The sequence below is a fragment of the Pelmatolapia mariae genome, linkage group LG22 (assembly GCF_036321145.2).
Source record: "Pelmatolapia mariae isolate MD_Pm_ZW linkage group LG22, Pm_UMD_F_2, whole genome shotgun sequence".
In the NCBI taxonomy this organism is placed as follows: domain Eukaryota; kingdom Metazoa; phylum Chordata; class Actinopteri; order Cichliformes; family Cichlidae; genus Pelmatolapia; species Pelmatolapia mariae.
Window position 1 is genome coordinate 35,180,614 of NC_086245.2, and position 22,671 is coordinate 35,203,284.

Below are 22,671 nucleotides of genomic sequence, written 5' to 3' on the forward strand. Positions count from 1 at the left end.
TACATTACACATGCATACACATACATACACAAAGCTGTGTAAACTAACTATAAATAACTAATCTAAACTTATATACATAAAATACAGAAATGAAATGAGGTGGAATGAATACTACAGAATGTACATAAGGTGCAGTTGCAGTCTGGCAGTGGGAGCAGTGTGACAGGTCAGGCCAGGGTGTGAGGGGTCTGTGATGATTTTCCCTGCCCGTTTCCTGGTTCTTGAGAGGTACAGATCCTGGATGGAGGGCAGGGGGGCGCCGATGATCCTTTCTGCTGCTCGTACAGTCCGCTGCAGTCTGCTCCTGTCCTGTTTAGTGGCTGCACCATACCAGACTGTGATGGAGGAGCACAGGACAGACTCAATGACTGCAGTGTAGAACTGGATCAGCAGCTCCTGTGGAAGACTGTACTTCCCCAGTTGTCTCAGGAAGTACTACTTCCACTACTGTAATTCATTATTATCAGGAAGTCCTAAAAACTCCCTGAAAACCCTTCAGTTAATCCAAAATGCTGCAGCAAGAGTCCTGACAGGGACTAGAAAGAGAGAGCAGATTTCTCCTGTATTGGCTTCCCTTCATTGGCTTCCTGTTAAATCCAGAATTCAAAATCCTGCTCCTCACATACAAGGTCTTAAATAATCAGGCCCCATCTTATCTTAATGACCTTGTAGTACCATATCACCCTATTAGAGCACTTCGCTCTCACACTGCAGGCTTACTTGTTGTTCCTAGAGTATTTAAAAGTAGAATGGGAGGCAGAGCCTTCAGTTTTCAGGCCCCTCTTCTGTGGAACCAGCTTCCAGTTTGGATTCAGGAGACAGACACTATCTCTACTTTCAAGATTAGGCTTCAAACTTTCCTTTTTGCTAAAGCATATAGTTAGGGCTGGACCAGGTGACCCTGAATCCTCCTTTAGTTATGCTGCAATCCGGTCTTTAAGTCTGACGTCATTAGCCATGTCTGGGCCCAAACTCCGCTGCAGGTCCCAAAGTCAAATGATCACTGCAGTATTACTGAGAGTTGAAAAACTGTCTAAATTCTTTCATCTTTAATAAAATGATCAGCGTGACTGCTCTACCAGGTGTAACAATTAAGTTTAACATCCAGGCATCCATGAAAACGGAATTTGTGGCATTTAACAGAGTTAGAAGTTAGCTCGCTAGCTTCCTGCTAAATATAATAGAGCATGTTCTGACTCAGGGATTTATGAAACAAATAAAAACGTACAGCTCTGCTATCACTTCCAACATAAATGAAGACAGAAAACTAAACAGCAGTGACGTTTGTAGGGTTACTGAAGTTGGGCTAGCTGCTATATAATGATGTGTTATGTGATCGCTAGGTACACAGCTATGTTAGCATAACATAAACACAGTGAAGCTGGAGGATGAACGCTAACTTTTTTTCCACTGGATAAAAGTTATCGTGAGGGTTCCTGATGGTTAGGGACAAATGCAATCGCATGGCAGGATGCTGTAAACGGACCAAACTTCAGTCAGGAGAACAACTGAGATAATCCATCCACATCCATCCATCCATCCACTAACCTCGTATAGGTTAGTCATTAATATACTGCTGCCTGGGCTGGGCTGTAGTTAAATCGTAAGGGTTTAAAAACTGAGCTTTAAAATGAACAGCGGTAATAAAAACCGAGAGAGGCCGACAGTGATCACTGACTGTTTTTAGGGGCTTGTTGAGATTAAATAGAACAAGATACAAAGCATTAAAATGGTAAATGGACTGGTTCTTATATAGCGCTTTTCTACTCTGTCCGAGCACTCAAAGCGCTTCACACAACTAATTCACTCACCCAATCACACCCATTCACACAAGCACTTCTAAGGTTAAGTAACTATCTAACATTCATACTCCGATGGATGCATTGGAGAGCAATGTGGGGTTAGTATCTTGCCCAAGGATATTTGGCATGCAGACTGGAGCAGCCTGGGATCGAACCACCAACCTTCTGGTTAGTGGCTGACCTGCTCTGCCACCTGAGCTACAGCCACCCACACGTGTTAAAACATGTTAAAAACACAACAACCTTATTAAATGCAGACTAATTTGGGCCTGGAAGAAGGATTCATCATGTCATTACTTAAAGACCGGATAGGCTGCTGGGGGATTCCCATGATGCACTGGGTGTTAGTGATGTGCGATACCACTGATTTCCTTTCCAATCCGATACCAAGTAAAATCCAGGGTCGTATCGACGATACTGATCCAATACTTACACATGATGTTGAATTGTATTTCATAATACAATATAGAATTGCATTATGTAATTGTAATAATAATATAATAATATAGCTTCATAATGATTACAGGACATCAGACTACTTGTTCTCATTGCTTAATAATGCAGAATTATCATATAGAAATTAAAAAAACTTGTTAAAGTGAATTGTTAAATGTTGTCATTTTTATGCTTCCTATTTCTACATTATTTCAAACTGTGTGATCAAAGACATTCCTTTGTTCCCCTCCCCAGCCTGTCGATGGTGGGGGAGGCTGTAGTGTTTTATCACAGACACATCCCATGTGAAGATTCTGTTTGTTGTTTGGTAAACTTCCTGCCCTTTTATGGCTTCACCTGTGTTGTGTATGGTGAACCAACAAAGGAATTCAACCATATATTGGGTGTGGGGTAGATTACCCCCTTATGACCAAGGATGTTGTGATCAGGAAGTCACGCACACAGAGAGACGCACAAACTCACTCAAACACACACCCACACACACATTCTTGCACACGTGCTTACACACACACACACACACACACACACACACACACACACACACACACACACACACACACATAGTGCCTTGTCTTAGAACCATTGGGGGGTTTTACGGTGGGAGGTGCTTGTGCTGTGATGTGTATTGTAACAGTTTGTCAATAAATAGCTGCGAGGAGAGCTGCTCTTTGAAGGAGTTGGTCTGGAGACAGGTGAGGAGCATTTAGCTTCACAGCCTGGTTCTGACCAAGCCTTTCCTCGTTAGCGAGACCGGTTGAAGATGTTCTGTCTTGTTTTCGTTCTTCATGAGGAATAAGTCTCTAAACTAGCGGGGCCTGTGGAAGCACAGACTCAACAAAACTGAAGTTGTGCGCAATTTGAGCATGTTGCCTGCCTGCAGCACTGAAGGACTACGCGAGAGACGTCTGTCTCGCCCTAGTGGTATTGCCAAAACACCTCACTGTCTTGCCACATGTATTGCAAACTGCGTCTTGGCTGTTTGTGGAGGTAAAATACATCCACACATGACTCTGTTTACGCTCAGCCATTGTTGTGAGTGAACACGCCAGGGGCTGCGACACATTTATACAGCCGTGTTTCGCATATGACTATGAAAGATGGAAGAGGAAGTAGTTCCTTCCAATTTAGACGATCCGAATGATATAGTTTCTTTCCACTGTGTTCCTTTTAATGGGAGAAACTACAAATTTACCCCAGAGTACTAAAATATCGATATTTTAATATGAGAATCGATTCTAGAAAATAAATTACTGGTATCGGAAGAATCGATATTTCAATATTGATCCGCACATCACTACTGGGTGTTTCTTCTTCACTTACTATGTATTAATAGACCTCTCTGCATTGAATCATACCTGTTATTAATCTCTGTCTCTTTCCACAGCATGTCTTTATCCTGTCTTCCTTCTCTCACCCCATGAGTTTACCTCTCATGCTCACTATTTGGGAGGTAAACGACCAGGTGGGCGCAGACCAAGATGATCGTGGCCAAATTCAAAAATTTTAAACAAAAAGAGCTGGTGAAGATCTCCGACCGGGAGCTGAGAGGAACGGACTTCAGTGTGAACAACCAGTTTCCTAAAAAGATCCTGGAGGGACAGAAGGTTCTGTTCCCGATCCAAAAAAATAGGATCCAAGGAGGCCCCTGAGGTGTCTGTGCGGATGATAAACATCACACCATGGCTGATCTGCATCTACACGCATTTTCTTTTTTCACTCTCCTTTCTCATTGATCTAATAGACGTGTCTGCATAAAATAATTAATGCTGGTGGTTTAATCAGCATAACCTGCTTTTTCTTAGTACATTTATTATAATTCTTTTTTTCTTCTTCTTCTCGTTTATGATTCTTCAGTGGCTACACTGTTTCATTCCCATCGTCTCTTTTGATGTATTTTCTCTTCTCTTTCTGCACTCAGCATTACGTCTGCTTTATGTAGTAAATTGCTCTGCCTTCAGTGCTGCAATTTACTACATAAACACGCAGGACAGATCTACAGCCAGACCAGAGTTTAAACATGACCACTCTGAGGTTTGTCACATGGAATATACGTCGAGTGGTTCCAGGGAAAAGACTCTTACAATTACTAACCAATTAAATGACTTACAGGCATACATTGTCTTTCTACAGGAGACACATATATCCAAAACATCTGTATACACAGCCACTTCTCCACAGTTCCCTCAAACTTACTCAGCCTGTTACAACTCAAAACAAAGAGGCATAGAAAAAATAAATAAATAAAAATAAACTTCACTGTTAGCAGATCCAAAAGCAGATTTAAAACACTTCATTTATTCAAAATCTGGATATATGTATTTCAAGTATATATGGACCAACTGCATATTACTCCTGCATTTTTCATACATAATTCATTTCACTTTCAGATCACTCTGACACCATGCTTGTAATAGTAGAAGACTCCAGAAACTGGCAGGCTCAGTACAGCAGTGCATCCAAGGAACTGGCAGTCCGCAAACACATGAGTGATCATCTCAGATCTTTGGTGATCATAAACAGTCACTGTCTTCACATATATGTATATTTTATATTGATAAGAACAAAATGAAATCACACAGCTTACAAATAATCAATTAACCTGACACTTTATTAGCTATATATCTATATATATATAGATATATATATATCTATATATATATAGATATATATATATATATATATATATACACACATATATATATATATATGTATATAGATATAGATATATATATCTATATATCTATATATACATATATATATATAGATATATGTATATATATAGATATAGATATAGATATATATATATCACTCAGCCATTAAAGGGATGTTGTCAAAGTTCAGCTTCATGTGAGCCTCACAATCAAGAAGTGTGCAGACAATAAAGCTTTTAGACTCAGAATTTTAAAGGTATAAATACACATATTCACAAACTGAAAATATTTCTGCAAGGAAGGAAATTCCGGAGTCAGGAGGTTTCAAGAGTAAATATTTCAACAGCAGCATCATTCCATGAAAAATCTGTCAGTGGCCGACTTCCTTTAGCACCAGCAGACTTTCTTCTACATGGATGGATCAACATGGACGAGCAGCAGCAGCAGCAGCCCCCCTCTAAACTGACGAGAAGTTCAACATTTAGCCCGAGTTTTCTGGGATCCAGAACCTTCAAACAGTCATAAAACCTTATTCAGGACCTAAAGCTGTTAGGCTGATGTGGTCTGTCCAATCTGTTACACAGAACGTGATTTCACAGGCACGAGTCAGCTTCATAGGGTTAAAAACTTCCTATATCAGAAAACTATTTTGACACAGAAGGAACTAAGATCACCCTTGTATGAAAAGAGGACTGATTCATCACACTGATGCTGAACCGTGTGATGGCTCATGTTGACAAACAGAAACAGATTTGGTCTATAGTCTGTGTTTCCTGCAGTGTCACAGAGTGAAGACCAAATACTTTGAGGTTCTGTAAGTGAAAATACTCATAGTATGAAAGTAACATCATTTAACATAGTGTGATTAAATATACTAAACTCCTGCAGAAGAAAGATGAGCTGATTCTGAGGGGGTCAGGTGTAACTCATCCAAACTGCAGCATTTTAAACAGGTTTGTTTTTCTTTTATTCAGACAATGATATAATTTTGATGCAATATTTGATAGAACAAAGTGATTTAAAAAGTGAGGCGGATTGTTTTCATGTATGCTCAGCCACAAACATTTAAATCAACATACTTGCTTCTTTGGACAAATTTATTCTACAAGTTCATTATGAATATATTGCACATCCCAGTCTTTTTGTTGCTGTCAGGATGCAGCATTTAAACCTTATGCAGGAAGATTTAGGCTCAATGCTTTCATATTTTCAATATAAATAACAAAAATGTATGCAACACTCAGAAACATACAATGAATCACTACAGCTTTAATATTAAGTGACTTATGAATATAAATCTGTGGATGTGATCAGAGCTGATAAAGCGTCCAAGCTTAAACACAGGTGTGGTTTTTAATAAGTAACTTCTTATTGAATCCTTTACCGCAGATGCTGCACTTATAGAGTTTCTCCCCTGTGTGAATTGTCATGTGTTCAGTCAGATGCACGTTTTGTTTAAAACTCTTTCCACAAACTGAACAACCAAATGGTTTCTCTCCTGTGTGAATTCTCATGTGTGTCTTCAAATTGCCCTTGAGGCTGAATATTTTACCGCACTCAGTGCAGCTGAAGGACTCCTTCGGAGGAACTGCCTTCTCACTTTGGTTCTGGCGGAGCTGTGACGGCTCGCCAACACACCTGTGGGTTTTGAGCTGCGTATACCAGGTGAACCTTTTGTCACAAGTGCTGCAGCTGAACCGTTTCTCCTCTGTGTGGACAGACATGTGCAGCGTCATGCGTCTTTTGTGCGCAAATCTTTTATCACAAAAAGGGCAGGTGAAGGGTTTCTCTCCCGTGTGAATTCTCACGTGAAGCTGCAGTGTTCCTTTCTGACTAAAACTCTTCCCGCAGAATGAACATTCAAACGGTTTCTCTCCTGTGTGGATTCTCATGTGTGCCAAGATGTTCCCGCTACAGCTGAAACGTTTCTCACAGACTGAGCAGCTGAATGGTTTCTCTCCAGTGTGCGTTCTCATGTGGCTGATCAGGTGGTCTCTACGGCAGAATGTCCGTCCACACTTAGAGCAGCTAAATGCCTCCTTATCAGTACTTCTTATCTCACTCAGAGAGACAGCGTCACTCCTCAGACAGTTTAAATGGGGCAGAGATTCTCCGGGTTCCTTCAAAGCTTCGTGGTTGGCTTCAGTCTCAGGTTCTGGGGCTTTAACATCACTTCCTGGTTGTAAGGATGTGTCTGGATGTAAGCTCCTGCCAGGTCTTGACCCCACGTGAATGCCACTGCTGAGCATGTCGCCAACCTTGCTGCGGCCTTTTTTCAGTCCTGTGTGGATTTTCATGTGCCTGCTCACGTCACCACTGTACCTGAAACTTTTCTTACAGATGGAGCAGCTGAAAGGTTTCTCTCCTGTGTGAAGTCTCATGTGGCTGATGGAGTTTCCTTTCTGAGAAAATGTTTTGCCACAAAAAGAGCAACTAAAGGGTTTCTCTCCAGTGTGAATTCTCATGTGTGCTTTGAGGTGTGGCTTTCTGCCGAACCTCTGACCACATTCGGAACAGCTGAACGATCGCTCAATGTTACAGTTAATGTCGATAATAGTGAAGTTGTGGTTTTTCAGGCATTTTTGACCTGACTTAGGTTCCCTGTTCTGCTCCCAGTCACCGTCACTCACCTCGGTCTCAGAAGAGTCTGAAGCTTTGTCAGTTCCTGGCTCTGAATGGCTCTCTGGGTCTGAGTTCCTGGCTTCTTTTTTCATTCCAGTCTGATGGCGATGAAGCTGAGAGGACTCTGGTTTCTCCTCAGCATTATCTTCATTTTTCACAGGACTGAATGTTAATATGGTGACACAGGCCTCCTGTGGACGTCGAAGCTGATCTGCATCCTGGCTGCTCCAGGCTTCCTCCTGCTCCTCTTTGATGTGTGTGTGCTCTGAGTCAAGGAGGGGGCTCCACTGTTGCTGCTCTTCTTCACCAACAATCACTTTGCGGACATCTGACGGTAAAACTGAAACACAGATAGGACAGATGCTAACAGCTTGTTAACTGAGTTCTAACATGATGCTTTAAGTTAATCTTCACAGGCCTATAGGATCTGTGCAACAACCTGCTAAACTGTTCCTGTATAACAGAAAGAAGAGGCGTCCTGGAAATGTCAGGTATATATTAAACTATTAAACTATACTTTGGTGTGGTTACAAACTCCGATTAATTCATTTTTTTCTATATAGTGCCAAATTACAACAACAGTTGCCTCAAGGTGCTTAATACTATAAGGTACAATACAATAATACTCAGTAGAAAACTGTCTCAGATAAATAAGGAGTCAAACTGTTTCTTGGATACTACTGACTTTTCTCAAGAACAGATTTTAAATCTGCTGATTATTGATGTTTTTGTTCTTTTAAGAACAGTTGTCATATACACATATTTGTTTTTAAAAGGAAGATATCTGCAAAAAGGACAGCGCTATTTTATAGGTTATTAGTCAGAAGTTATGTGAAAGTAGGCAAAATGCTTAGAGGGATCTGAAGGCATCCGCACAGGAAGTGACCAGCGGGACGAAGCAACCAGAGAAATGAAATGAAAGCCAGCAGTTTCTGGCAACAAAATAATGGTTAGACTGAAAGTGAGGCGGTCTCAGGCTGAGATCATGTCAGTTCTGGTGTGAGTGATTAAAGAAGCTACCAATAATACTGACTGACAGTCCAAATCTTACTCTTTCCCTTAGAATGTTCCAGCCCAGTTGTTCTCTGAGGTTTGAGGACTCTGAGAACATCTGGAGCCTGAGCAGGAGGGGCACAGGAGGTAGTGCACGCCTCTGAGTAGTGATGGATGAAGCGAGGCTTCGTGAAACACTGAAACACTTGGGCTGGAATTCAATCGAGCCACAGAGTGACATCTGCTGGCCAATTTGGCCATCGCCACATCTTAATAATACTTTTCTGTGAAACAGTGATGCACTGTGGATAACTGTGACCATCAGTACAAACAAGGACAGAAGAATAAAGACAGCAATCTGTGACTGAGGATGAGTGTGCGTCAGCAAAATTCTCTATCTGTTAACATTTGTGTTTCTCACCATCGATGTCTAAAGTAAAACACACAGAGAAGTGACTACTATGTTTACTGTGATAATCACAGGGTTACAGTTGCTTTTGGGCTGTTGGCTCAGAGACTCTGGATGTATTTGCTTGACTTTCAAGTTTTCTGGGAGTTAACATCTAATTTTCTGACCAATCATAAAAGACTATTTAACACGCATCTTTAAATCAGCAACCTCTAACCATGAAGAAATTTTCCTGAACTTTAAACTGCTCTGGATTTTCCAACATGTAACACTTGCATGATGTTTTAGTCAGTGTGAGTGTGGCGCTTTGGTCATAGTGAACCTGCACAACTCTGGTTGTTTTTTATGGGATCAGAACGATGCCACCTTGAAATGAAACTGAAAAAAAAAAAATATTGTAACTGAAATAAATGTACTGAAAAATTGATAGTGAAAAACAATTAATTGAAACTGTAATTTTTTTTGTTTTCACTTACAATTTTTGTTTTTCGGTTTCAAACCATTTTTCAGTTTCACTCTGCTGGCACTGTTTTGGCGTCCGGGGGCGCGCTGGGGGGCGGGGATTCCGACCCTCATGTATTTGCATATATTATAATACTGACCAATGACTGGCTGCGGTCACGGACAAACTTGCATGTGTCTGTTCGGGAATGGCAGATGCTGAGAGGTCCAGCGTTGACATTACCGACTATTTCAAAGTGACAGCCCGAGATGTTCTTCAGTAAATTGGACTACCGGACAGGAGGACCTGAGGCCCCACCGCATTATTTTTGGTAAGTTAAATGTGTTTGTAAGCTAATCCGTAACTTAGGTCCTTAGCTAGCTACCTAGCTAGCTAAGATGAGCACTCGGCTGTAGGGGAAACTTGTTTTGTAAAGGTCGTTTAGCTAACCCGTGCAGGTGAATGAATTTACCCTGACTAAAGAAATCAAGAGAAACGCACCGGGCTGCTTAGTGACTAACCACGGTTACTGTACTTTTATTCTGAGTATTATACTGTAAGAGCAACAGGCTGGACTCTGCTTCTGCTCCTGTGCAGAGCTGATTATTAAATATGTGCAAACAGCAGCATGTTTTCTGTCGCTTTCCACATGTGGAAGGACATTAACACCAACTTTTAAAAACCTGGCACTTCAGTAACCCCTCATTAGTCAATAACTACGGATTAAATAGCAAAGCCTGATACTTATTTACTGAAACCAACTACTTCCGCTTGGCAGCTTAAGTTAAAATGTTTAATTTTTCCTCTGATTATTTTTTTAGCATTTTTTTTTTTACTGAGTTTGTTGCAAATATTCAGGTTAAAAAACTGTCCGAATTATTTTTAATGCGTTATGTTCACAAAGTCACATGTGCAGTACTCTGTACAGCTTGCATCCTTTAGGACAAATAATTTGAAGCATTAATATTTCTTGTTCACTGCTGATAACACCTCTGTATGTTGTGACCAGGATGCAGCAGCAGACTGAACCTCGACTGAAACCTGCTCCATCATCTCATCTTTGCAGATGTCCATTTATAAAGCATCAACAACTCAAAGGTAAACATGATATTAGAAAATGTGTTAGTATATAAGGCTTTTAAAAAAAAATTAACAGCTCATATGTCAGCTGTCAGCAGAACTGTAGGACTGAACAACTTCAGATCCTGAGTGTGTGAGGACAGAGAAGGAATCAGCTCTATTTCAGATTTGAGAGATTAACTTTATATTTCAGTTTGTCATGATTCTGTTCTGTTTGTGATTACAGGAGCTGCCCTCAGATTCAGACCTCAGCACCACCCAGTGACAGCAGACAGATCATCCTATATCTTCACTCTTTGTAGTAACTCCAAAATTAACTGAAGAAAACAGTACAAAGGTTAAAGTACCACATGTGCTGTAGTGAAAGCTGCAGCTGTTTTAATAATAAATTTAAAGACAAAAAGTCAAAAGGATTAACCACCCATGTAACTGTGTCACTATACATCAGCATTAACAGGACCTCAGTTTGATCTTTCAGAAAACTGCTGATCTCAGACCTGCACAGCTTCTGTTTTAAACACTGAATGTACTCAGCTACATGAAGAGCACGTGATGTTTTCTCTGACACAGTTAAATAAAACCTGATTAAAGTCAAAGGTCGTCACTTGTATTTTGAACTAAAAACTTGTGATCTGGAATTCTTTCACTGTTTTTTGACAATAGTGTGTTATTTATCATAAAGTAATTCAGAGTGATTCATACCAGAGTAACCAGAGAGCACAACATATATTTAACTTTCTACAGGACTTAAAGATATTATATTATGTAAAAGTCCAGACCCTCTGAGGATTATCTGAGTACTTCTAACATTACTCAAAGCAAAGGTCTCCATCAGTGTTCATGAAATGCTGGGTTTATCCTTCTTGTGAGGGAGCTGCTGGTGAAGATCACGAGCCCTGCTTGATCCCGGCGATGAGTTTCAGTCTTCCTGGTGTTTCTGAAATGATGCCTCTCACTGTGGGTCAACAGAACATCTGGCACAGGACAGCTGTAATGAAATAAAGGGAAGAAGTTTTGAAAAAAATCTTGGAAATGACCTATATGTGAGAAGCAGAAATAACTTTTTAAAATGCAGATTTTTTATTTACTTTTTTTTTGCCAATCAAGATAATTAAAAGTATAATTTCACCATACAATTACTAACCTTGTCATCTCCTGCACTGTCTGTTTTGGGCTCTGGGCTTGTCCTTCCCAGCGCTCATGAGACTGCTTTTGCTGCACTGCGGTATGAGGTGCTAACCTGTTGACAGTGTTGGGAAGGTTACCTTTAAAAATGTATTCCACTACACATTGCAGAAGTAATGTATTCTGAAAACTTTACAACTACATGAATGTACTATTGCTGTGTGATTTATTACTATTACTGAAGGTTACTCGCCATACCAATACCAACTAGCTCTTTAAATCTTAATATAAATGAGTAACAGTAGGTGGACATTAGGTAAGGCTGCACTTTTTGCAGCGATCTCGTATAGAAAACTATTCCGCGCGTATAGAAAACAGGTCCGCGGCTCCGAACCGTAGTAAAGGGACCTCTAGCTAATACGTTGGGTTCGTGTCGGGCTCGTAGCTGAAAACTAGCTTTACTTTGTTGTCTGGGTCAACTTTGCTAGCAGAGACAGAGAGAGGCGTTGAAAGGCTGCTCCAACAGAACTTATTGTTTCAGAGGAAAACACGAACACGGTGTACAGTCGAGTCTTAATAGCTTACTTACAGCTGGGCTCATCAGGCACTCTTCTTGGCTGCAGTGGTTATTATTATATTTACATGCTTCCAGCTCCCGTTTCTGCTCCGTGACAGCTCGGAGACACTTTTCCTTTTTCTTCCTCCCTCGCTCACAGACACATAACAGGTATGGCAGTCCATTCTCCCTGCAGCACGGACTACACTGCCCATGAGGCTACATGCTTTAGGGCGTTGCCTGTAACACTCTGCCTATTGCCTTGGCATGTCAAGTGTACAGTACTTTGTGTTCAGCTGGGGGCTGATCTGAAAGTGCTATATAAATAAATTGCTTGCTTGCTTCACATTAAATAATTTTTTGTATAATAATTTTTACAAATATTTCTTCACTCACGTAGGGGTGACATGGGCTGCGAGATAGAGAGAGCATTAGAGCTTCTTATTGCGTGTTTTGTTTGGGTTTCCACCGGCGTGGAATTACCAGAAATAGACAGGGCATAGCCGAACATATGAAGCAGGAAAATACCGCCATGTAATCCATTTATTTCAACAAAGTAACTGTATTCTGAATACCACGGTTAAACGGTAACTGTAACGGATACATTTACTCATATTTTGTATGTTAAATACGTAACGCCGGTGAATGTATTACGTTACTCCCCAACACTGCCTGTTGATGAGATCTTTAGCTAAAAAAACTAAACTAATGTCCAGTCCAGTGGGACAGCAAGGAAAGATGACAAAAAATGATTACTTACCTGCGGTTTAGAGGGTCAAGCTGAAATTGAAGCAGCCATTGAAAGACGGGAAGAGAGAAAGATGGCAGCTTGGTCAGCACTAGTGGCCTCTATAATGTATGCAAATACACGCGGGTCAGAATCCCCGCCCCTAAAGCGCGCCCCCGGACGCCAAAACAGTGCCAGCAGATTGAAGCTGAAAAAAAAATGACAGTTTCAATTAATTGTTTTTCACTATCAATTTTATTTTCACTTTCAATACAAGATTTTTCAGTACATTTATTTCAACTACAATATTTTTTTCAGTTTCATTTCAAGGTGGCATCGTTCTGATCCCATAGTTTTTGAGTTATTCCCAATAAAAGCATCAGTGGGAAAAAAGAAGAAGGAAAAAACATACTGAGGATAAAGTCACTTAATGCTGCAAATTACATTTTCTGTTGAAAGTAGAAAAAATTTAGGAACAGACGAAGGCAAAGCTGTTGTATTTTCTCACTGAAAGCAGAGGCGGCTTTTATTTAGATGTTTTAGTGAGTTTCCAGTGCAGCGTACCACTCTCTCTCTGTCTGCAGATAGGAGTGTTGGAGCTCACCCACCAGTCTGTCTTTCTCTAACCTATAAGCTAGTAATCATTCAAATAAGATATTTATATATTATGATATAGTGCTGGGCGATATGGAAAAAATATTTATCACGATATGAATTATTTTATATCACGATAACGATATATATCACGATATACCACCTGACCTGTGGTCATCTGGAAAGTATGCAGTCTGTAAACAGCGAGTGGAGAGGGTGCAGTCTTTGTTTTGAATTACTGTAAAGCATGTCGCAAATCCGGGTGCACGTAAAGCAGCACCATGTTGCAAAACCACAAGACAGAGTTTCTTTGCGAAAAATATCATTTTTTAATACTTTATTTTGTCTTGTTAAGAGTATGTATAGTGAGAAGACAACACTAATATATTTGCACAGGCTATTTAACCCTTTAAGACCTACCATAGAACCAAGTCCGCCAGAGCTTATCTTTACATTTATTTATTTTGAGTGTCTTCTTAGTTTTTTTTTTGAGACACACAATTTTTTATATACTACAGGAAAAATAAAAATAAATAAATGCAAATTTGCAAAAACACAGCATGTGCATCAAAATAAACTATTTACAACAGTGTAATTTGACTTCTAAGCATCCCAGAAACGATACAGAAGAACATAAAGTCAAACATGACTTTTAAAAACACCAACATAGGCTTTGAAGCTAAAAAACTACATTTTCCGCGAAAATGACGTCACTTCCGGTTTCGGGCAGGTAATGGCGGACATGCGAGAGTTCGCGCTGACTTATATACAAACTAGGAAGTGTTATGAACAGCTGATTGGATCGGCAAAGCCTGTTTCTGGAATATTATGTTTTTGTTGCTGCAAGTCTGGAATATTATGTTTTTGTCGCTGGAAGTGCTTTTTATGCAATTTTTGCAAAGCTATATGTGGAAGGAAACCGTGACCTAGGGCAAGCTAATGGAATAAGATGTAAGTACAACGCTTACGGTTTCATATGCAAAAAAACCCATTATTGCGCTACCTTACGTGGTTACAGTTCTACAGGGATTTAAAAATAGTTAGGCAAAACGGAGTTTGCCTGCTCCGACCGGTTGTAAAGGGTTAATGATATATTTTATGTAACAATTTGTAAAATTCGGGCTAGAAACGATAGAAACGATAGAAGACAAATGGCACGATAGACACTTTTCTATCGTCCACACGATATATATCGTCATATCGCCCAGCACTATTATGATATATAAATTACATATCGATATAATGTTCTAGATAGTCTACAATCTTCTGGCTAGTATTCACAATCCACAGGAAAAATAATAATAAGAGAGAGGGGATTATTTTGTTTTACACATGCACGTATAATTAATTGAAGTTGTAGAATTAAAAAAAATTAATTAATTAATTCAGAAGTCCAAACGATTCTGAAAGTTTGCTCCTGGCAATGCCTAGAACACTGAATATTTCATCTGTGACATTTACCTTAAACACAGTCCGGCAGTCTTTTTTCTCTTGAACAATAAAATATTAAAAACTGTCGTGAGTTCACCTGGTGATATTCTCACGCACGAGGTAACTGCGAAAATGGCAAACAAATAAACAAATGCTGTTCACAGCATGTTTACATTACAGCTGCTTATGCAGTAACCATGGTAACCACGGACTCTGAGTGGCTGGATCGATGCAGGTCAGACAACAATTTCACATATATGATCTTAAAACAGTACACAGCCATTATCCGTCCTGGCCTCATATCAAATGTGAACGCAGACTGAGTCTGTTTGTCGTTTGTTTATATCTAATCTTCCTCTCAAACATTTAAACAGCAGCGAGTCTGCAGCTGAGGGAACACAAACTCAAATTGTCGGAACAGGTTTGCTCGTTTCTTCTTGCGTGTATTAATTTGGTGATTTATTAAATGTATAAATGTTTTTCTAATCTGCTGCTGAGTCTCTTACGCTGATGAAAATGCAGATAACACAGATCACGAACACCTGTTCAACCAATCACTTTCATTACACTTTGATCTGTGACAAACTGACACGTTCATCTCTGTTACAGTGTTGCGTTAGACTGCTATATTTTTGTGTTCTTTATGCTGTAGATTTTCACGTCTCTGGAATAGTTGGCAGTAATAAGGATGCTTTTCTGTAAAATCATATTGATATGACCCATGACATATTCGTAGATGACCGTTAGATTAGTCAGCTGGGAAACTCTGGATTAACTCAGAGAGCTGAAGATATCGTGGACATGCTGACCTCGCTCCGTGGTGTGCAGGGCCGTTTACCCTCATGACTAATATTCACAATAAAAATATTAGCCGAACATCATGAAGTCTGTACGTGTGTCATAGTGTCGAACAACCTTTGTACAGTTAAACCTAACAGTTAATACATGATGGAAACACCAACGTTATCTATTTTAATAAAGTTTATGCGTTTATACGCAGGCCACGCCGATTACTGAACAAAAACCCAAAGATCAGATGTTAATCGAATTTATTTGCTCTCTCTCCTCCTTAAACATGTTTTTAATGTTAGTTATAATTCAGAATTGGCAACTGAAACACGTATGACACATATGAACATCAGGAAATAAAAACCCGATAAATATAACCTCAGTAAATGAAGTCAGTGTACTGCGGGGGTTATTACAGCTGTTTACCGGGGCCTGTGCTTTGTCAGCGGTAATAACAGCTTGATTGTATGTGAGGCGAGCGGGTCTAGCCCACGCTTTGCCGTGAGACTGGGCTGGGCAGACATCTCCGAAATCATCGAAGCACTTTTGCAAAGAGGCTGTATCTTGACAAACCGACCAGATATCTGAAGATTAAACCACTACATTCTCGGCTAAAAAAAAATATTAAAACGGTATTTGGTGAGACACAAACAGGGTTTTTCAAAGTTCAGTTCTGTTAGTTTCCACATGCCGGTTGTTGGTGTGCAGAAACGCCTTCTAAAAACAATGGCCACCAGGCCAAAGCAATGGTTTTCACTCGATCAGCGTTAACCCCGCCCCCTGGGTTTGATGGGTGAGGTTGACAGATAAAATAAATTCATGGTGAGACCCGAAGGAGTCAACTGTGCCAAAATGAATTAATTAAATACTCCATCAATTCATTAATTAAATGTGTCCAAAATATTTATTTAATTAATTATTTCCCATTTTAATTAATTATTGCCACATTTAATTAATTATTTAATGGTGTATTTAATTAATTCATTATGACAGTCCTGGCGTTCCATAGCCTACAGCCACATTAACTTGTGACAAGCATCTGCACCACGTTTTATTCCCGTTTCATGGATAATACATTTGTAACTTCAGTGTTTTCTGTTCTTGTGTCTTGCACATAAACCTTAAACCAAATGAAATGGTATTGTGTACTTACTGTCAGCCTACCTACATCAGTAAGAAATGCCTAATTAGGAGTGGTGATTTCTACAACTTTGTGTATATAGTTTGGCATTTGTTTATGATGATTTGAATTTGTTTTCCAAAACAAAGAAATATGTCTTAAACAAATATTACACATTAATATTTGACTAGTGCTGTAACATCGCATCGTGTTAGAATATTCTGCCTGTGTCTTTTCTCTGGAAACGAACACTTGTCTGGATATTAATTGAAAGTATTTGCATGTATATCCTCTTTGTAGCATGCATTTTCAATGACCTTTCCCAGCTATGCTGTGGCTGTGGCGAGAGCAGCTCTGGTGCAGAAATTGATCAGTGTGTAAGATAAACAAATCAATACCTAAGACTGAAGCAGCTTGAATGGGTTACCTCAACATCACCTCGTGAAATGTCACTTTGATGCACCAACAGAAAACATATGGTTCAGGTAACCTGCATGCCTTTACACTTTAAAGACACTGGAGCGCCTGAAGGCCACATGAACACACCGAGCGATGCACAGTTGAGACGTGCACACGTGCACAGTAGGGCTGCCAGTTAGCTAGTTAGTTTTAATATTACTCTCATTATTCTTTCTGGGTCACAAAATAAACGTTTAACATATTTTCAGGCGAGAATGTAGCTGTGTAAACCTCAAATATCTGCTCGGTTTATCAAGACACCACATATTTTCAAAAGCGCTCCGACATTTTCGGAGACGTCTGTTAGCCACCAGCTCGATAGCGAGCCGGGGTTCAAGGCTCACTAGAGCCGCTGAGAACACCGGACTCCCGGCAAATCGTTTTCAAACCCACCGCCGTCTTTCGCTACTCAGGTTAAGCATGATATATAAGTCACTTAGATAACTTAAAAATGTTATTGTTTGGCTTTTTTCAGTGTTTTATTTGTTCCTGAGTAAATCGGTTTGGCTGAGATTAAAGTTATAGTTTGTACACAGCTGAATAAACATCAAGCAGACAGCTGATTATCAGAAGTGTGAGATGCTCGAGAATTTACTCCGGTGTCCTGATATTTTTTAGATAGCAAGGAGCAGACGGCTGAGTTTATTAAACTCCACTGAGACAATCTGCAAATTTCATTAAAATGTAATAAACTATCATCTTGTCTTTATTTTTAGTTAGCACCTTAAACACTTAAAGCTGTAAGCTAATGATAGTTATATAAGAGCAGATGCATGCTGGTGCAATAAGCTGTATGTTTTACATCCAATGGATGCATGATCTGATTAGTCGACTAATCGCAAAAATAATCGGTGACTAGTCGACTATCAAAATAATTGTTTGTGGCAGCCCTAGTGCACAGTAATCTGCAGTAACTTTAAGCATGTTCAGTTGCTTCATTCTACAACCTGACTTTGGATGAGTGACTGTGGCAAGATACAATTTCTCTACTCGACGTGGTGATAGAGGCAGGTGCAGATGTGTGTTCATCTGGCTGCAGGCTATGGCACTTGGCCACAGGTACGTGGACTGCACTCCATCTGAGACTGCTCCAGCTACTGTATGATCCAGCTACAAAATAAGGACCATATGCAATTTTTGGAAAATAAATTACGAATACTGTTACCTTGGAAAGTTTAAGTTTTAAAGCCAACTCGGGTCAAAACTCAGAAACACACTTGACACACCACCTGAGTCACTCGCTTTCTTAAACCACGCTTCGGAGCAGTGTTTCGAAACATCTGAAGCTGCACACAGCGTCTGTGTGGAGCTTCCCATCCCCAGCTCTGAGGGGTTAGCCTGCTTCATGGACTTTCACTTTTCCCTGCAGCGCCTCTTTGCTCCCTCCCGGGGATCGTCAGTGTCTCACTGACTCACTAAACAGCCTCTCATCCAGTAACAAAAGCCTCTGAAGGCGGACAGTCGGACAAAGACATGTTTTCTTGTCGGACTTTTTGACCACTGTTGTCTTAGCTGGGCAATAGCTTAGCACCGCGGTTCCGGTAGATAAAACCGAGCAAACCTTCGCCCTGCAGCTTCGGTTCAGGGTCCAGAACCACATCCGGGACTTCACGGTAGCGGTCCATGTCTGCTCCGCTCACAGAACCGCAGAACACCCAGCGGCTGTTTATTTGTTGTTTGAGAGACGTGGTTTGCTCTGCTGCAGCATCGATAAAACGGGCTAATGTTAGAAAACTACTTCCGGGCGCGATTTTCACAGTAAAATAATCTTTCAAGTTTTTGTTTTTTTTTGTTTTTTTGAATGATTATTTTTTCACTTTAGGTTTAAGTAAATGAGAGGATGTAAACGAAAGGAGTTTACATCCTCTCTGTAATTTCTGTAAGTGAACGTTTACTTTGGTGTGAACAGTTTATTACTGTGCTAGTTGGACCTTCTCGTTCAAACACCAGGTTAATGCTGCCAGTGTCTGCTCCTCGTTCCTGCTACATGTGATAGAAAAGACTGTATATAAAGAACAGAGGCACCGTGAGGTCACCCACGTTTATGGACGGCAGCTTCTGCACTTTGGCTGTTGCCGTCTTTTTCTTGCTTATTGTGTTTTTCAGCAGCCTGGCTCTGATACAGGGTTAAATTTGTGTTCTTTCTTCTGACTGCTCTTTTCTGCTCTGTGGGTCACACCAGGTCAGATTTTACAATGTTATCAGAAACATTTCTACCAACCTGTGATCCTTACAGTTTCCATTCTGGTCTAACAGCATGAACACAAACAAGCCTTGTCTTATATTACTTAAAGGATCATCTGATATATTCAATCCTTGTCTTTCTGTTCTTGACTCTTCTTGTCCCTCTCTGTTGTTCTGTTTCTTGGTGCTCGCTCACTGTGTATTTATGACTGAAGCAGAAGGACTGAACCTCCAGCTTGTTTTTTACAGGTTTCTCCTTTTGTTGCTTTGTTGGGGTGTTAGAGTGCCTTTGGCTTTGTCTCATGTGAGGATTACATAAGTTACATTTGAGAAGCGTTAAATGGAAAATGTCAAAACGAAAAACAAAGGCATTTTAAACCATTTTAATCACATTGGTCAATAATGAATCCTACTGTGCAGCACCTCAACATGACGCGTTATACTGCAAACAGACAACGAAGACAAAAAACACTGAAACTAAACCGACATTAAACATGAAAACATGTTACTACAAACAATGTTCATGTAATACTAAGATATGACAAAAACAAACATCAGAAAAACAAACTGAAATGTGTGGCTCACTGTGCCGTGCATTATCCATGATGCAATGACTCAAACATTCATTGCAACCACTTTAGTAAAGTTGAAATCTAAAATAAATCATCCGTGCATTTTCTTCCGCTTATCTGAAGTCGGGTTATGGAGCTGACAGCAGGGGCGACCCGACCCCCCTCTCACCGCCTCCTCAAACTTATCTGGAGAAACATCGAACCTTTCCCAGGACAGCCGACAGACGTAATCTCACCAGCGTGTCCCGGGTCTACGCCGGAGCAAATCAGTTCCTGTTTTTCCGACTACTACTGGAACACAGTCAACGCAGAAGTGCGGAGCAGCTCCGAGGTAAAAGGAATGCAGCACTAAAGTCAGGTTTAGTGGATGAGTGCTGGTTGTGAGTAACTGAAGGAAAGCTGGACATGTTGTTGTGCAGTCTTGACTATGCGCTCAGAACCAGAGGCAGTATATCATCCCACAGACAGTATCTGCTGTGGTGCATTTGACCTCGCTGTGGGTTGACCTTCTGAGTGGCTCTGATTGGATGCCCCAACATGCACAGAAGCTTGAGACTGTGACTCTTCACCTTACACTTAGGCTACGTTCACACTGCAGGTCTTAATGCTCAATTCCGATTTTTTGATCAAATCCGATTTTTTTGTCTGCTTGTTCACACTACAATTAAAATGTGACAGCAAACGCGCTCTAGTGTGAACCCTCAAAGCAGCCCGCATGCGCAAAAGAAGACGTCACACACAACGCGCTCTGTTTAGACCCAGAGCAAACAGTGTTGTTTGACTGATGGCCTTAATATAAAGACTTCGGACTTTACGTTTCCCAATTTTTGCTTTAAGTTATTGTGTTATTTACATATGGCCTAATAATGATCCTTATTGCTGTTTTAGAGAGGAGCGGTGTTTCAAAGGATAGTTGCAGATTTCTGTCAGAATAAAATGTTCACGTGGCCAGGAAGCGTTCACCATGTCTTCTCCAACGCTGATAATTGGCGTCTGTCTCATGTCAGTGACGTAAAAGACCGATTTAATGCGACATGACCATTCAAACAGCAGTCGCTTTCTAAAACATCAGATATGTATCGGATTCAGTACCACATACGAAAGTGACCCAGATCGGATTTGAAAATCTCGGATTTGTGCCGTTCACACTGTCGTACCATGATCGGATATGGGTCACATAGGGTCAAAAAAATCGGATTTGATGCGCTTTCGCCTGCAGTGTGAACGTAGCCTTAGCGCCCTGAGAGGTCAGTGCAAACATCTGCAAACTTTTTCTTCCCTACAAAAATCAAATTAACCACCTGTATTCATAAACATGTTAAGGTTCCAGAGTCTGTTGCTGGTGTGCTTCCAGATCAGTTACCAGCTCTTGTTTTATGGCTCCTTTCTACATGTAGTGACAGGCATGGCTGTTGGAGGAGGTGATTTAAACTGGAAGTCTTTTACCCACGTTTGATAGTGTACAAAGATTTATTAAAGTTATTCTAAAACCTCTGATTGTTTTTCCCTTTGTGCCCTCTCCTGTGTGGACTATCAGCCCACTCAGCTACCATGAAACAGTAACTGTGCCATGCTGCTGCTGGTAACACCGCCTAAGAGAAAATGCAAAGACTGTCTTCAAATCTCACTATATTTACCAGCTAACTGTAACATGTACAAGCCAAAAGGCTGATTCTGTTCATCTGGCTGCAGCGTTTGCAGTGAGAGAAACGTTTCATCATCATTCAAGTCGGTCAGAAAACGCTACATCCAGATGAACTGAATCAGCTTTTTGGGATTTCCTTACATGGATTGTTGAGCATGCATCCAGACAACATCTAGCACGTTTTCCAGTGATAAAATCATTACAGTTAGTGTGAAACTAATGAGCAAGCCTGAAAAGAAAACAGCATTTTTCGAATCGACCACCTCACTCTCTAAATGAGATTCTTTGTGTAAAAGTGACAATTTTTTAAGAATGAAAATGTCTCCTGCACTTCAACAATAATTAAAAAACATTCAATTCTGCCCAACTCCTGTGTACTTCCTGTAACTAACTGATAATGTTCACAGAATGAAAGTTAAACCTTTAACGAACATTTACAAACTGTGGTGTCTGTTATGTACCCGCCCCTCCTTTTACCCCATCGGCCTTTAACAGCTGAGGGGTAAGAGCAGCTGATCCTGAAGGTTCAGAGGGGAGGAACTCAGATTATCCATGAAACAACCCACACTGGATTAAAGCAAACAAACGCTTTAAACATCAGCAACAGATTTAATGATTCATGTCCTCCATCTTTATTCTTTTGATGTCTCTGTTTCAGAGGCATTGATATGGAGAAGCTTACTGACAGCCACTGATTCAGCTTCATTTGAAAACAAATAGAGGAAAAGTGGTTGAAATCTTCACAGAAAGTTCCAAAATTATGTTTCTGTAACTTGACTTCAGTGGTTTTTGTTCTTGACTTTGTGTTTAGTGTGAAAGACTGTTACCTACTGAATGTCCTGATGCATGCTCAATCATCCAGGTAAGGAAATCCTAAAGTTGATTCTGTTCATCTGGACGTTTTCAGTGGGAGAAATGTTTCATCATCATCATCAGGTGACTTCTTCAGTCTCAGCTGACTGCAGGTTTCCAACCTTATAAAAACATCTTATATAAACTAGCGCCACTAACTAA

The 22,671-nt window shown here is 40.3% G+C and overlaps 1 protein-coding gene and 1 long non-coding RNA gene across 4 annotated transcripts; one reads left to right on the forward strand and one right to left on the reverse strand.

Moving 5' to 3' along the window:
- Positions 1–5,071: 5,071 nt before the first annotated feature.
- On the reverse strand, positions 5,072–18,967 carry LOC135933333 (gastrula zinc finger protein XlCGF57.1-like). Of its 3 annotated transcripts, XR_010573723.1 has the most exons (4): positions 18,818–18,927; positions 12,897–13,071; positions 11,600–11,695; positions 10,810–11,443 (listed from the first exon to the last, which is right to left on the reverse strand). XR_010573723.1 is itself a non-coding variant. In XM_065471489.1 (3 exons), the coding sequence occupies exons 1-3, from the start codon at positions 18,879–18,881 to the stop codon at positions 5,331–5,333; spliced, it is 432 nt and encodes a 143-aa protein (XP_065327561.1). In that variant the 5' UTR covers positions 18,882–18,967; the 3' UTR covers positions 5,072–5,330. The 3 variants fall into 3 exon arrangements, 2 of the variants coding, with proteins under 2 accessions (XP_065327561.1, XP_065327560.1); XM_065471489.1 differs by lacking the exons at positions 10,810–11,443; positions 11,600–11,695; positions 12,897–13,071 and adding exons at positions 5,072–5,366; positions 7,540–7,871 and having other exon boundaries at positions 18,818–18,967; XM_065471488.1 differs by lacking the exons at positions 10,810–11,443; positions 11,600–11,695; positions 12,897–13,071 and adding an exon at positions 5,072–7,871 and having other exon boundaries at positions 18,818–18,967.
- Positions 9,631–10,754, forward strand: LOC135933335 (uncharacterized). The gene is made up of 3 exons (XR_010573724.1): positions 9,631–9,706; positions 10,385–10,473; positions 10,682–10,754. It is a non-coding gene; the product is annotated as an uncharacterized LOC135933335 (long non-coding RNA).
- Positions 18,968–22,671: the final 3,704 nt, after the last annotated feature.

Bases quoted from the DNA above. Each gene is read 5' to 3' on its own strand.
- LOC135933333 (XM_065471488.1), bottom strand. From the start codon at position 18,881: ATGGACCGCTACCGTGAAGTCCCGGATGTGGTTCTGGACCCTGAACCG. The intron at 7,872-18,817 runs GTTTGCTCGGTT...TCTGTGTTTCAG, and splicing joins ACCGAAGCTGCAGGGCGAAG to TTTTACCGTCAGATGTCCGC.